The sequence below is a fragment of the Hypanus sabinus genome, chromosome 9 (genome assembly GCF_030144855.1).
Source record: "Hypanus sabinus isolate sHypSab1 chromosome 9, sHypSab1.hap1, whole genome shotgun sequence".
Taxonomy (NCBI): Eukaryota; Metazoa; Chordata; class Chondrichthyes; order Myliobatiformes; family Dasyatidae; genus Hypanus; species Hypanus sabinus.
The window spans coordinates 130338819-130355094 of NC_082714.1; the positions used below are offsets into that span (position 1 = coordinate 130338819).

General features: G+C 37.8%; 1 protein-coding gene across 1 annotated transcript; it reads right to left on the minus strand.

Annotated features, from left to right (window-relative positions):
- Nucleotides 1–2536: 2536 nt before the first annotated feature.
- LOC132398917 (thyrotropin-releasing hormone receptor-like) lies at nt 2537–15985 on the minus strand. Its single transcript, XM_059978755.1, has 3 exons — nt 15897–15985; nt 14370–15232; nt 2537–3297 (listed from the first exon to the last, which is right to left on the minus strand). Exons 2-3 carry the CDS (start codon nt 15165–15167, stop codon nt 2887–2889), a joined length of 1209 nt encoding a protein of 402 aa, XP_059834738.1. The 5' UTR covers nt 15168–15232; nt 15897–15985; the 3' UTR covers nt 2537–2886.
- Nucleotides 15986–16276: the final 291 nt, after the last annotated feature.

Genomic DNA, 16276 nt, shown 5'->3' on the forward strand with positions numbered 1-16276 from the left:
TGAATAGGGCAACAGTTGATGCTGGGAACAGAGATCAAATAACGGGGAAGGGGGTGGCATTGAGGAATTTGAGTGCAGTGCATGGGGTGGGATCTGAAGAGAGGAAATTAAGTAGAAAACTTACCTGAAATGTGCCCCAGTTGTGAGGAGATCTGTTCACATCACAACTGCTCAGTGATTGCCACTCCTAGGACAAGGTGATTTAAATTCACAATTATCCAACAGAAATGGCAGCTTCTATTGAAGGACGAGTCATGCCCAGAAGTGATTGAGTGAATCTATGAAATGAAGCATAGTTGTAAAAATGTTGTTATGTAACTCAGATGAGATGTTTGAAGATACTATCGCTTAAGATCAAACAGAATACTGACATAGCTGGAAAGGAACTATATACCTATATATTAAGGTCATGTATTCAGAAGAAATCAGCAGCTACTTTACATACATGAGCAGTCAGCCGGGGTTTAAAAAGTCTGCTGATTTAGTAAGAACCCATTTATCACTTCTGTAAATTTCACTTCCTATCTGTCTACTGTCAGAGATTTGTAACTCACTGTCAATAAAGATACAGCCAGCTGGTGGTGTAGTGTCAACAGCTCCAGACCTCAGAATTAGTGGCCCTGCATTCGAATCTGGGTGGTTTCACTCTGTGTAAAGTAGACAAACACTGAAGAAAGTGCAAGGTTATTTATTGCCCAATGCACCCAGTGAGATGTGGGAGGATTTTATTATTATTATCAATAAAGGTTACTTCTCCAAAGAAGAATTGATCTTGTTTTGTCTTTTTAGAAGAATAAATGTAGGTGTATGTTATGATTTACATAAGAACATAAGAAATAGGAGCAGGAGTAGGCAATCTGCCCATCGAGCCTGCTCCGCCATTCAATAGGATCATGGCTGATCTGGCCATGGACTCATCTCCCCCTACCTGCCTTTTCCCCATAACACTTAATTAAATAGTATATGTTCTAAAAATCTGAAGGAAGTGACAACTATATATAAGATAGCAATAATGGGCTTAAGAAATGACAAAACCTATTAATATCCAATGTTCTGATTTCAAATAGATTTATGAGTGTTTATTTACCACTCTAATGGACAATGCTTAAATAGAAGAACATTTACATAATATTACAGACTCTCTTGTCACTTTACAGTTCAATACATAGGCAACATATCCAAATTATTATATTTCTACAATACATGTAAAAAGATCACAGATATATTCCTGTGGAAAACAGCTCCATCCAGAAATCAATATCATAAGCAAAGGTACATGAAGCATATAAAGCTGGATCTTTCAGATATCTAAAAAACATTTAAGAGTCTCCTCTCACAACATAAATAAAGTGTGACTTGACTATGTCCACATTCTCAGTTAAATCAAATCAACAAATCTATTTAAAAGCTATTGGAATATTTGCTTCTGTGCTATGTAATTGTTTGCATTTTAAACACAACTGCATACTATACAGAGTTCTGCCACAGGACTATCAATAATATATAATAAGCCCAATAAATTAATCAATTAATATTTATCTAATATTAACAGTTACAGAAAGTGCAATGTGTTCTATCTAATAAATATTCAGAGCTGCAACATTTTTGAGGATACTTCTATATAGGTATTAAAAAAATAAAATGTAGCAGCATAATTGTTTTGGACTTCACAGCATGAATTACCAACTGATTTTAGAATGCTAAATGCAACAGGTAAATTAAGTTAAAAAAAATTCAATCCCATTTTAGTTTAGGATTGTTGCATCCATTTTTATTTTCAACTCTTGCTAATATTAAGCAAAACATATTGAAAAATTTAGCACAAGATGTAAAGATAAAGATCGGCTTTTTTGTCATATGTACATCGAAACATACAGTGAAATGTGTCACATCTTTCCCTCCACCCTACCCCCCCAACAACCCCACTTTCTGCTTTCCGCTCCCTGGGCGACTCCCTTGTCCATTCCTCCCTCACAACTGATCTCCCTCCTGGCAGTTTTATTTTTGATTGTTATAGATATCAAAAATATGGATCAAAGGAATAAATCAAATAATTTTAAAATTTGTACTTATTTTGAATTGCTTTCCCTGCAATAACCAATTTCAGAATAGCTAAGGATTAATAGTGGAATTCTGGTATTATGTTATTTATGCACCCCTCCTTCCTGATGAATATTTTAAATGGCAGGGCTTCACAGGCATTCTGTTATGCTTATTCTAATAAAATGATAAATGAAAATAAACTGATAATTAGGAACTATTACATTATTCCAGAATTACCAGAATATACATTTTTAATGACGGAAGTACTTACAAAATGTTGCAAAGGCAAGAATTTTTGTATGATTGTTGGTTTGAAGTATAAAACTGGTTATATAAATATGTGTAGCAATGCTGGGGGTTACTCAGCAGGCCAGACAGCATCTATGAAAAAGAGCAAATGGTCAATGTTTCAGTCTGTGACTCTTCATCAGGACTGCTTTTCTGTAGATGCTGCCTGGCCTGCTGGGTTCCTCCAGCATCTTGTGTGTGTTGCTCAGATTTCCAATATCTACAGATATTCTTTTGTTTTTGATTGTGTACAATCATAATGGTTCCTTCTCCTTATCTATTAAAGGCAGATGGTCATAATACAGCAGTTTTTATTTTCAAGTGTAAAATCAACGTTCAGATTTGTTGTCATTTAAATCACAACTCTTGCCTGAAGGTGAATAGAATAATTTTCCGGAGTGTATTTGCTTATTTTAAAAACATCAAGGAATTAACATTCTATACAAAAATATTTTACACATGCAACAAAGGGGAAACGATGAATAATTTATAACATATTCTAGGCAAATAAGCTTTTCATTTTTTCATATTGGTTTTGAGATGAACATTACTGCTTCAGGCCACTTTAAATGATCTGTCACTTCTGGAATTATTAAACTGCATCTCTTTGTTAGAAATGGGATATCCATTGATATCCTCCTGCTCTGTTAGATCATCATCAGGACTTTCAAGTGACATATCTTTCATCACATTGTAGTAAACAGGCATATTATAGGTAGTAGATTTCTCCACCTGTGTCTGTTTGCATGTGCATAGTTTTTTGAAGGCAGCTCGAAACTTCTGAGACATTAGGTTGTAAATGATAGGATTGATGGCGCTGTTTAGATAAATACCCATCCTGCAGAACAGTAGAAACCAGACGTTCAAGTAGGGTGCATTCATGAAAGAGTTGACCACCACCAAGGTTCGGTAGGGCATCCACAGGAGTGCAAATAGAATAACCACCACTGCCAGCATTTGTGTGACCTGAAAAGAAAACAGTGTTACCAATCTGATCGGTGTTCGTTTTTGAATATATGAGCAGATTTGTTTGATGATTTTCTGCTAAACGGCATCCAGGAAATAAAAAGATTTCACATTTAAGATTTATTTTGTTAGGTTGGCATGTACCTTTTATCGTGTATACTGATGTGCTTACTAATGAAAACAGCAAAAAAATCAGTTTAATTATTAAACCCATCAGTGCAATGTACCTCAAATAAATTTATGCAAAGCTTGAGAAAAATAAAGGTGATATTTAAGCCATCAACTTTTTGAGCCTTAAAGCATCTCGAAGTATTTCATTGCCATAAGTACTTTTTAGACAAGCATGACTGCTTGTGCCTCAAGGCGGCATTGTTTACTAAAGACCCTCACAATCCACAACATGTCCTCTTCCCATTGCTACCATTTGAGGTAAGATACAGGAGCCTCAGGACCCACATTTAACATTTTAAACAGCTCCTTCTCCTCCACCATCAGATTTCTGAACAGTCCAGGAACCTATGAACAATACTTCCCCATTCTTCTTTTGCACTGTTTGTGTATTTCGTAATTTATAATAATTTGTATGTCTTGCACTGTATGAATGCCACATAACAACAAATTCAATGCCAGTGGTCATAAACCTGATTGTGATTCTGATTCTGGGTCTACTTGGTTTGAGAAGGATCTTTGGCTAAGGTCGAAGGTTAAACTGACCACATAAACCTTTATCCAGCAGCATGGGAACCATTTCTTTTACTAACCATCTTGAGAATCCTGTCATCATTTACTGTACAGTGGAAAACTCTATATACAGGCAGGGTGCCTAAGACTTTTGCACAGTACTGCACAATTTCATGACATATGCGAGCGATGATAAACCTTATTCTGATATGGGTCTCTATTGTGGACAGAGATTAGGAAGGGAGTAGGGACAGTGGAACCATGGTTGGGAAAAGGGGAAAGGAGAGTGGAGGAAGCAGGATGCATCAGAGACATGCTGTAATGATAAATAAGCCAATTGTTTGAAATCAAGTTACCTTCCCTGGTGCCTCAGGGCTGGGTGTGCCAGCCTCCATGGCACCAGCTGCCCTGGCACTCATTCTCTGCCACTCGTCCCACACCCCTTCCATAGTACTCCACCCTCACCATTCCCAACATCCTTTGTTCCTGCCAGATTTACAAACTCTGCTGACAAATACAGTGCTGATCAAAAGTCTATACATAGTATGTGCCTAGGACCTTTGCACAGTACTGTATGCTTAAGTAGACCCACTCTTGGTGCAATATCTCATTTGAAAGACAATACACTTAACAATAAAATACTACCTCAGTATCAGTTATATAATGGCTTCAGGTTTTGGAGTAGGAAGTCAACCCACAAGCTCTTGACTAAGGGATAACCTTGGTATCAGTCATCTTGGCTGATACTGAGGTAAAAAAATAATAAGCATTATAATATAGCACTATTTGGAAGTTGCTTGCAAAAGAAAGTCATTTCTTTCCAAATTACTAACATGTAAATGGAGTGATTAGATTGGTGGATGTTAGCTAGAGGTATCAGAAGCATTGAAATTGGGAATAGTAATACTGGATCATATTTAGAAACAGAAGTTACAGGTTGTATTTATACCACAATTGTCATTATCTCAGAAAGTCCCACAGGCATCAGCACAAGGCATTTCTAATTTGTATTCACTTTAACAATTTAGGAAGTATGGCAACTATACATCTGTATGTACTATCTGTAATGAGGTAATGAATGGAAAATATTTGACTGAGGAATATGCATTAGCCAAAACACTGTAATAGGTCTTGGAAATACAGCTCATGGATTATTTTCCTTTACCTGAGAGGTGAGCATGTTATTTATTAATTTCAGTTACCATTAAAAGACAACATGTCCAAAAATGCAACACAGGGTCCATATCGCATTAGACATCTTAATTGCTTGTCCTAATATCCCACCGATTTTTTGGCTCAAATCTCTGAAATGGAACAATATATTATCTCCTGAGTCAGAAGCTAGTTTTCTACCCACTGAGCATGAATGAAACTCTTAAACAACCAGATTGTTCCATATCAGTGATTTGCAGCAGGTTTTTGGCAACGTAATTAGTTTGATCCAAACAATGCCTTGTTTTACTTTAAAGAACATAAGGGGCCTAAATGACATTTTGATCTTTTGGAATATGAGTCATTGGTTATAATCCAGAATCAAAGGGCAACATAGGGTGCCACAGTAGTGTAGTGGTTAGCACAACACTATTACAGCTCAGGGCATTCGGAGTTCAAGGTTCAATTCCGGTGCCATCTGTAAGGAGTCGGTATGTCCTCCTCATGGAGTGAACGGGTTTTCCCCAGGCAGTGTGGTTCCCTCCCACAGTCCGAAGATGTACCAAGTAGGTTAACTGGTCATTGTAAGCCTTCCCATGATTACGGCAGGGTTAATTGGGTTTCTCAGGGGTTGTTGGTGCAGCATAGCTCGAAGAGCCAGAAGGGCCTACCCCACACTGTAAAACAAAATAAATATGCAGTGCTTAATAGAAGGGGCTGAATAAAAATAAAGAAAATACATTTTAAAAAGACCTCAGAGTGTGATTAAAGCGAATGAACCACACAGTTCTAACCTGCGTACCTCACAAACAATATATCTATCACAACAGATTGTCAAAGCTTCAGTCGAACATCACTCAAGCCCACCACATTCTAAAATTAAGCCTTTATTCAACAGCATGGTAATCAATTCTTTTACTAATCGGGTGAAATTATGCTTTTTTTCTCCTACATGTTTTGTCACCATTTTGATACAAAAGTGGGATCATGATTTGTTATTGGTGAATGGAGTTTTCATTTCATCGGATGAGAAATCCTAGTTGGAAATTGCATGCCAGCTCATGCCAAAGCTGAACAGATTTCTTGTTGCTGCACAACATTGCTCTGCTGTACTAGTGCACTGTAGTTACCATATACACTATAGAAAAATACACTGAACTACTTGTCAAGGCTTGTTCGATAATATCTCACAAACCCGTGGATAGAAATAGCAATACAAAATTTCCCATATATCAACTGCAAACCTGATTTGCAAATACCTTGTTGTTCTTTGATCAATTTTAGGGGAAAAAATCCTGAATCTTCATTTGTAATGTCACAATGGGTGTCCATTCTGCACATGGACTGCAGCAGTTCAAGAATATGGCTCATCACCAGTATGAGAACGCATTAATGATGAGTAACTAATTCTGACCTTTCCAGCTACACCTACGTACCATAAATGAATAAATATCAATTTTAAGATAATATAGTATAGTTAGTTTATAATGATTTATTTAAAGCACAAGGTAAGAAAAAACTATCCATATGCAAGTTTCTCTTTTCTCCAGCTTGGAGAGTTTCTGTATTTGAACTGATATATGTATGTTACGATGTATTAGAAAGGGCTATTTCCAATATTTAGCCACTGCTCACAATGATTTTTTTCCAGTATTAATATTTTAAATTAATCTTACATTAATAACTATCCTTATTTTACAATTATATTTTAATCTATAACTTATTTGAACATTTATTCTGAGCAATCTTGTTTATGATCTGTCAATTTTCACAAATTAATACATTGATCTTGAGCATAATTTATTCTGTTTGAATTAAAATGCATCATGCTATACTGTTGATATCTTAGTTAAACAAAAGCAAATATGTTAGACAAAATAAAGTTGTGAATCACAGATTGTTCAGAGATCCTCTTTCCCACCAACTAACTTTTCAAATATTTGGAGACGGTTGAGACCGCTGCAATGTCGGTTTTCTTTAAAGAATCGTTATCTTTCATGGATATCAATGGAAATAAGAAAAGAGCAAGATCTTTTCCTCTACTCTCATAAAAGTAATCCTCATTTTTATGTGTTTTGATTTGTTTGTAATCAAAGTTGTGGAGCTGACAATCCTCCCCCCAACCCACCACCATTACTTTACCATTTCCTCTCAGAGTCACCTTATATACAGATACTCCTGTCCTTAGCATCACTTCAATCTACGTATACAAGTTATCTTATGTATTTTTATTTATTATGCTTTTTTAAATTATTGTGTCTTTTTGTGCTGCATTAGATCCGGAGTAACCATTAGTTTGTTCTCCTCTACACCTGTGTACTGGAAGTGACTTTAAACAATACTGAATCTTGAAACTTCAGTATATTTCATATTGCTTCATTATATTCATGCAGTCTGCTGCCAAAATCTGCCAATGTATTTCAAGTTTGCTGTTGCTAGGGATTTACTAAAGTTGTTATATTGATGAATCATCACATAGCTCTTCCGATTAAACCCAGAGAATGATAGTTTGCTTCTGAGGTGCTCTTTGGCTCATGTGAAACAAAGTCCTCCCAGTTCTGTATTTATCCATACCATTCTTTTTTCTCTAGTATTTATAAGAATATGCTATTTATATTTATGGGTACTAAATTCCATCAGCATACAAATACTGTATCTCGACATAGCATTCATTGATCTTCAGCATAATTTATTCTGTCTGTTCTTTTCTCATCCATTACCATATGGGCTACACATTCTATAGCCCTCATTTCACCAGTTTAAGTCAGGGTAAACTGTTGTGAAATTTCGAAGTGCGGAAATGCTGATGTTGTGTAATAGACTAGGAAGAATTCTTTAATGTAATGTGATGTGATTTTAAAGGAAATGAAGGCCAGGGAGAAAAAAATATGCATCTCGTCAATCAGCAAAGAAAAGAAAATTAATGACACTCAGTCAGATGGTGGATTCTCTGTGCTTATGAATGGTCACTAACAGAGAATAAGCAAGTTCAAGGAATACATTTAAATGTTAGCATATAATGCATAAGTTATTACATTAGTGTTACTTAATTTTATATTTCCTCATATTTTGACCATACTTAAGTTTAAGTTTTAAGCATCCATTAGTCCTGTGAGACCATGGATTTGCGTCTTGAAAAGTTTCCAGGGTGCAGGCCTGGGCAGGGTAATATGGGAGACTGGCAGTTGCCTATGCTGCAAGCCCTCCCCTATCCACGCCACCAACGTTGTCCAAGGGAAGGGCACTAGGACCCAAGCAGCTTGGCTTGGCACCAGTGTCAATGTGTTGTTAAGTACCTTGCTCGAGGACACAATGTGCTGCCACAGCTGAGGCTCGAACCAGTGACCTTCAGATCACTAGACCGATGCCCTATCCGCTAGGCCACGCACCAACACTTTTGACCATACTAGTAGTTATCATAAGCTGTCAGCTATACGTAAAATTACATATATTTGCTAGTTAAAACCTATTCTGAAGGATAATTCTTCCAGGTGAATAAAAATATGACATTTTAGGAATCCTAAATTTAAGACTGTGTGACACTGCAATAGTATATATTCCTACATAAACCTGAATTAGATTTTTCATGTAGCAGTAAGTGAAACACACAAGGGATGTGATAGGCATTTACATTATGTTAGGTATGTTGGTGTTAGAGTTGTGTAATGAAACAATATCTCATTTAAATCTTGGATCCATACAAATTAAGGAAGGCAATCAAAAAGTCAATTACTGTTCCCCAAACCTTGACTCTAATGCTTCCTGCAATTTACTATGAAACATACTCTATGAAACATAAACATACTCATTGACATTCTTGCCATAGAGGGAGTACAGATTGTTCACCAGATTGATTCCTGGGATGGCAGGACTTCCTTATGAAGAAAGACTGGATCGACTAGGCTTTTAGAAGATTGAGGGGAGATCTTATTGAAACGTATAAAATTCTAAAGGGATTGGACAGGCTAGATGCAGGAAGATTGTTTCCGATGTTGGGGAAGTCCAGAATGAGGGGGTCACAGTTTAAGGATAAAGGGGAAGACTTTTAGGACTGAGATGAGGAAAAATTTCTTCACACAGAGAGTGGTGAATCTGTGGAATTCTCTGCCACAGGAAACAGTTGAGGCCGGTTCATTGGCTATATTTAAGAGGGAGTTAGATATGGCCCTTGTGGCTAAAGGGATCGGGGGTATGGAGAGAAAGCAGGTACAGGGTTCTGAGTTGGATGATCAGCCACGATCATACTGAATGGCGGTGCAGGCTCGAAGGGCCGAATGGCCTGCTTCTGCACCTATTTTCTATGTTTTTCTATGTTTCTATACTCTAAGTAATAAATTGTCTGCTGTATATTGTTCTTTAGATGAACATTTATGAATATAACAATACTGGCTCACATTGTTCAAGATGTGCACCTTATTCAGTTGAAAGCATGCACAAGACAAAAATTAATAGGACACTTCACTTACCATTCAGCATAATTATGTCTGATTTGTCCTGGGATTTATCTTCTCTTTTTTGCCAATTCCCTAATGTCCTCAAGTCCTTGATGATTGAAAAATATACCAACATCCTCTTTTTAAATACCCCCATTGATCGAGTTTACACAAATATTTGGGGTAAACAATTTTCAGAGATTCACTACCATAAGCAGTTCCTACACAGTTGTTTAAAATGACCACACTCTCTCTTGTTGCTATGTTAAGATGCTCCTGTTAAAACATCTTAACAGTTATCCTGTCATGATCTCTAAACATTTTATATTTTTCAATAAGATGACCCTTCATTTCTCTAATTTCCAAAGCTGCTTATGATGCAACGGCACTCTCATTTCAGGAATTAGTCTAGAGGAACTCTTTTAAACTGCCTCTAGTGCCAGTACATCCTTTCTTCAATAAGGCGACCAAAACTGTGCACAATACCCCAGCCTATGAATACTCTGTACAACTGCACTACTTCCCTCCTTCAGAACGCCAACCCTCTTGCAATATGTCATTACCCCACTTGCCTTCCTAAACACTTATTGTATCTGCCCTTTAACTTCTTAGCAAATGTGCACAAGAGCATCTAGAATTCTCTGTACTCATCAGCGGTTGTTCTCCGTTTAAATAGAAGTCTAACTTTAAATTCCTTTTACTTAGGGGCATAACCTCGCACGTATCCATATGAATCTGTTTTCTTTCTCTCTCTTACTTTCCACATTGAGTGTTGGTCTTCTTTTGATTGGCTTCTTTTGTGTTTCTTGCTTTGTGGCTGCCTTTAAGTAGCTGAATTTCAAGGTCCTATAATTTACACATTCTTTGATAATAAATGTACTCGAATCTTTTGAAACTCTACTTAAAATTTTGAATATTCTCCCCTTTGATTTACTTGTTTTAATTATCTTTATTTTCTCCATCTGTTCATCAGTTACAGAACTGCTTTTATTTCATTGTTGCTCTTTTTGGACACTTTAATTTCAAGCAGATTGCTTTGACAGGCTTGCTAAATGGCAGAGGACAAATTATAGGGGATGAAAGGGAACTTCAAAACTATAAATCAAGAGTGCAAAATGTAAAGGGGTAAAATAACTTTGTTTATGATCTAATTGCAATAATTTCCAGAACACAATATGAAAACAAAATAAACGAGTAAAGTACAAATGCATTTATTGAAGAAGAGACAGGGAGGTGGCATTGTGTCTGTGGTCAGACCAGCTATTATCTTATTGAATGGTGGAGCAGACTCAATGGACCAAATAGATTAATCCTGCAAATACAGATGCAGATGCTGGAAATTCAAGCAACACACACAAAATGCTGGTGGAACGCAGCAGGCCAGGCAGCATCTATAGGAAGAAGCACTGTCGACGTTTCGGGCCAAGACCCTTCGTCAGGAGTCCTAACAAAGGGTCTCAGCCCAAAACGTTGACAGCGCTTCTTTCTACAGATGCTGCCTGGCCTGTTGTGTTCCACCAGCATTTTGTGTGTGTAGATTAATCCTGCCCATTTTTTTTCTGTTCTTCGGTTACTTTTCAAAGATTTCGAAGATGTTGAATTATGGATTTTTTTTGGAAAATTGTGAATAACACTATTCAATAGTGATAGAATCCTACTGAATATAGACCCATCAGTTTAATATCGATTTACAGAAATTTAGTGATACCAATCTTTAGAGTCATGTTAACTGAATACTTAAGTATTAGCCGATCAAAACTGATCAATGTGGATTTGTGAGAGGGTGAGTGTGTCTGAATTACCTACCAAAATGCAAATACAGAACATTTATTATTGATGTAAATACTGATTTTCAGAAAGCAATAGGTATGGTCTTGTCCAATGACTGATCAGTAAGTAAAATAAAAGTGTATAGAATTAGAGGTAACTTTGAGACAAAAGTTGGTAATTGATTGGGATGTGAGAAACAAAACTAGCAGCAAAACTAATGTGATTTATTGTCGTCATGAGAACTACCATGACTGTGGTGAAGCAATAAAGATTTGAGCATCCATATTGAGAAATTCAGTAAGTGAACACAGTGGTATAGTTATTTAGAGGCAAGTTCAAAACTGACCTTGGCAAGGTGTGCAGCAGATGAAATTCAAAGTGAGAACTTAAGATAATAGCTTTAGACCTACACAAAAATACTTAATTTTGACAAAATCTAGAAACTAGTTTTAATGGATTTAGGTGTTCACATGAATAAATCACCAGAAGTTTGAAATTCCGGAACAAAATATAATCAGAAAGACTAATGGAAATGGAATCCTGGCCTTTATTTCAAGTGAATTAATATAAAAAAACCTATAATGGTTGTGCATTGGAACATAACCCACTCATGAATAAAAGAAAGCAACTGTCACAGCATTAACAAACAAGAGAAAATCTGCAGATGCTGGAAATGGTATTATGTTGAAAATCAGTAAACTTGAAATACTGAACCAAATTTGAATAGTTTATTTTTGGTTTTGAGACTGGTAATGCCTTTTTTTAAGAGAAGACCATAGAAGTGCTGGGTATTTAAGTACAATTATTACTTGGACATGGATAATACTGTCATATAATAAACAGGAGAAAACCTGCAGATGCTGGGAATCCAAAGTAATACACACAAAATGCTGTAGGAACTCAGCAGGCCAGGCAGCATCTAAGGAAAAGAGTAAACAGTGGGTGTTTCAGGCCAAGACCCTTCTTCAGGACATAAAATAGCTATTCATTTGCAGAGGATACAGCATTCTTAAATTATTGTTTCTAATAATAATCACAAAATGCTAATCCCAAGCAAGTTCACAAACAATTATGTTCCCACTCATTAGCTGATCTAAGGCCATCAGCTGCCCATCCTACTGACGGGGACACCTTAACTCTCATGTATTGAATATGAATATGGAATCCACTTGATGATACTGATAAGCCTGGGTTACCTAGTATAATAAATACTATGGACGATCATAGCTGAAAAGACTGACTAGTATTTAAGACAAGTAGCAACACTTACTTTAACTGTTAGTTACAGATCAAAGTGGACTGGCAAATATCATTTCCTATGACAATGAAACCAAGTATATCCCTAGTTTAGTTGAAGTACGTTATGTGCAATAAAGGTATTTCAGTAACTATCTATACAAAGATCCAGTCATTCTCTGATTTTCCCATTTCCAAAAACACCTGTAAATTCTGGAAATCTGAAATGAGAAAGTGTTGAAAATACTGCAAAGATAATAATATCTTCAACATCAGACTGTTACGTATTTCCAGGATTTTCTGTTTGTAATTCTTTTGCTTATATACTTGACTCAGAAATTATATTTGTTGAATGTTACAACATCAAATGTGAAATGAATTTTATGTTGTTAAACAATATTTCCACTTCATATGAACTATGGTCATCATGAGAAGGCCTTTATGGAAAGTCAGCCTGACATAATTCTTGCTCAGTATTAATTGTACCTTTTTGTTCATTTTTGCATTCTCTGTGGCATCAGTAAACACTTCAGATTATTAACATTTCCAGAACTTGCTGTTAATTTTATAGATGTCCAGAAATTGCAGGCCATGTCCTTGTAGGAAGACTCCACAATATTTCAGACTTAAGCACATTAGCAAAACGTCTCAGAGAGAGAGAGGGGCCACATTATTTCACATTGTCATAAAATCCTCTTATCTGCCCTCCCCCCACAATCCCAGTTTTCTTTCAGCTCCAATGAAGGGCCTGCGACATGAAACCTCTCTTTCTGTGGATGCTGCCCGACCGGCTGAGTTAACTTTCCCAAGATCTTCTGTTTTTATTTCCAGGTATATATATTTTTTTTTCTTTCTTTCTCTCTCTCTCTCTCTCTCTCTCTCTCTCTCTCTCTCTCTCTCTCTCTCTCTCCCTCCCTCCCTCCCTCCCTCCCTCCCTCTCTCTCCCCCTCCCCCCCCTCTCCTCTCCCTCTCCCTCTCTCCTTGCAACCACTGTTCACCTGACTGAAATATTTGTAGCTGCACTATATAACAAAGGTGAACAGATGCCATAAATTACCCTACAAAACGCTCAAAATCCGGTGATTTAGGTGTCCTCTGTCTTTTCGCCATCGTGAAACGAGCTTTTCAGGTCACCGGAACAATATTTCAACTTTAAATTCAGAGTTGTAACGATTCACCATTACGACCTATTATAAATAATGTGAACAGTAACGAAATAATTTTTAAAAATCTGGAAATAGATTAACTGCGGAGAAAAAGGTTTCGGAGAATGACCTATCCGAGAAAAGTTAAACATAATCTCCTTCCAGACGGCACAGAGTTCATGCCGCCACCTACCGCAACCTCCGGAATTCGGTTTTCCGGAATCTCAATTCACAAAACTCATAATTTACCTTGTAACTCTTCTTGTTTACTTAAGACTACTGTAGAAAGGTGTGCCTTTAATGGTCATAAGAAAAAAAATGAACCGTATTCTCAGACACTGTCAGCATTAATATAACTTGAAGCCTAATTTTTAAATAGTATCTATAAATTATTGGCTGTCTTTTTCCAGCATTAATGCAAAGCAATTACAGAAATTGGCTCGCTTTCATGAACATTATGAATAGGTTCCTGGACAGATTTGCCTGCCTCGGCATACTTTAGTTTATTAGCTTTGTATAATGTGTGGAAATCATTTTAATTTAATCTTCCTGAACAGAACTTGTATTCAAGCATACAAGCAATAAACGACCTGGCACCAGGCAATTAATGATGATGAAGGAAGCAGATCAGGCTGGGGAGCAGGAAACCTGTTACCTGCTTCCTTGAAGACTGAGCACTCTTGCTGCGGCCACCCGACGTCTTGATGGTATTGGAGCGTCCCTTGTGAATGGAATTATTGGCGGTGTCCTGCGGGGTGTTGGGAATGGGATTCAGAATCAGGATCCGAGCAATGAGACCATAAAGCACCGTGGCCACCAACAGCGGTATCACGTAGAACATAGTGAAGTCCAGGAAGTAGATGGGCAAGTAGTGGTTTCTGGACACTTTATAATCACAGACCACCTCAACGCCATCGGCATGTGGAATCTGCTTGATATCCAGTAAAAAGAACCACATCACGCAATATACTGAAGTGAAGACCCATACAAATGCGATTATTTTCTTCGCTCTGGACACAGTGCAGATGAACTGAGCTTTGATGGGATGGCAGATTGCAATGTACCGCTCTATGGTAAAGGCGGTGATGGAACACGAGGACGCGTTGATGCCTAGGTACTGAAGGTAGGTGATACAGAGGCATCCCACGTATCCATAGACCCAAGAGGCAGCCACACTCTCGGTGATATTGGGCAGACCGGCAGCCAGGAGCACAACCAGGTCTGCGATAGCCAGGCTCACCAGGTAGCAGTTAGTAGGGGTTCTCATGTGCTTGGTCTTCAGCACCACGAGTACCACCATGACGTTGCCAGCTATTCCCACGCCACAGATCAACAGGACCAACAGCAACGTGACCACCTGGTAGTCGAGAGGATTCCAGGGCATCGGCTTCATGCCCTCTGTCTGGTTCACTGAGTTGTTTACAAACTCCATCATACTTGTTAGATTCTCCATGGTTACGAACACCTTCTCTTGCTGCAAGCTTCGTTAGGTCCGAGGACTCATTGCGCTGCCGAACCCTGTTTAAAAACAGCAACAGCCACAACTTATTGAAGAGTATATAGGACGATTCAAAGCAACTTTTCAACAGAATCAAAACCCACTAAGATACAGAATGTTGCTCCAAATGCGACACGCCGCAGTTGTGTTAGCCCTCGCGGCGCAAACAGGTTTATCACTGCACGCCCTTAGGTTTTCATCCGTTTCCCAAGAAGACAAATTTGAAGGCAAATATGTGTTTAAACGATTAAAACGAATGCTGCTGAGCTTTCAAATGATTGGTGCACGATCAGCGGGTTATTTCAGACATGTTTCTCATCAGGAAGTCCCGTTAACCACCATTAAGAAGTGTTCTTTTTTAATATAAAACACACTATTGTTTAAAGTTAGTTGTCAAACACCTTGACTGATATTGTCAGTACATTTCTACTTTTAAAATACGGTTTCCTGGCTTCTGTAGAACTTCAAGCAATTTCCCTGCCGTGGAATTTATAAACAAATCTTGAAACGGTGCTCAGTTCTCAATATTTCTTCAGTTCCCTGAATTAACATTTCGTGATGTTAAATAAACCAATCAGTAACAAATCGAATGATTTATTGGGATACACATTAAAAGCGTTCAAAATGTGTGTGTTTTTTTAACGCACAAGTAGGAAGACGATTACAATCGAAGGTGTCACTTACTTCGTGAGAAGCCAATGTTGATCGAATGTCTGCCTCGGATTTCTTGGTGAAGTGGTTTGCCACAGGCGTGCGGCAGCGGTAAACTGTCATTGCTCCTCCACCGTCTCAATGCAGCTTGGATGACGAGGAGCTGGCCAGCCAACAAGCAGCTGTGCGACTGCTGAGCGGGGGCGCCTGCAACCTCGGGTCCTAACGCCTCCTGACTTCCCAGCACTACTTTTCTCGCAGCAATTTTCTTACAAAGCTTTTTCTCTCCCCCCCCCCTCCCCCCCCCCCACCACGAAGAAGACTTACTGAGTACGAATCCATGCCAGGAGCGATTACAGATTATGCGCTACATTTGTGTATAAAATACGAGATGCAATTCATGGAAATACTCA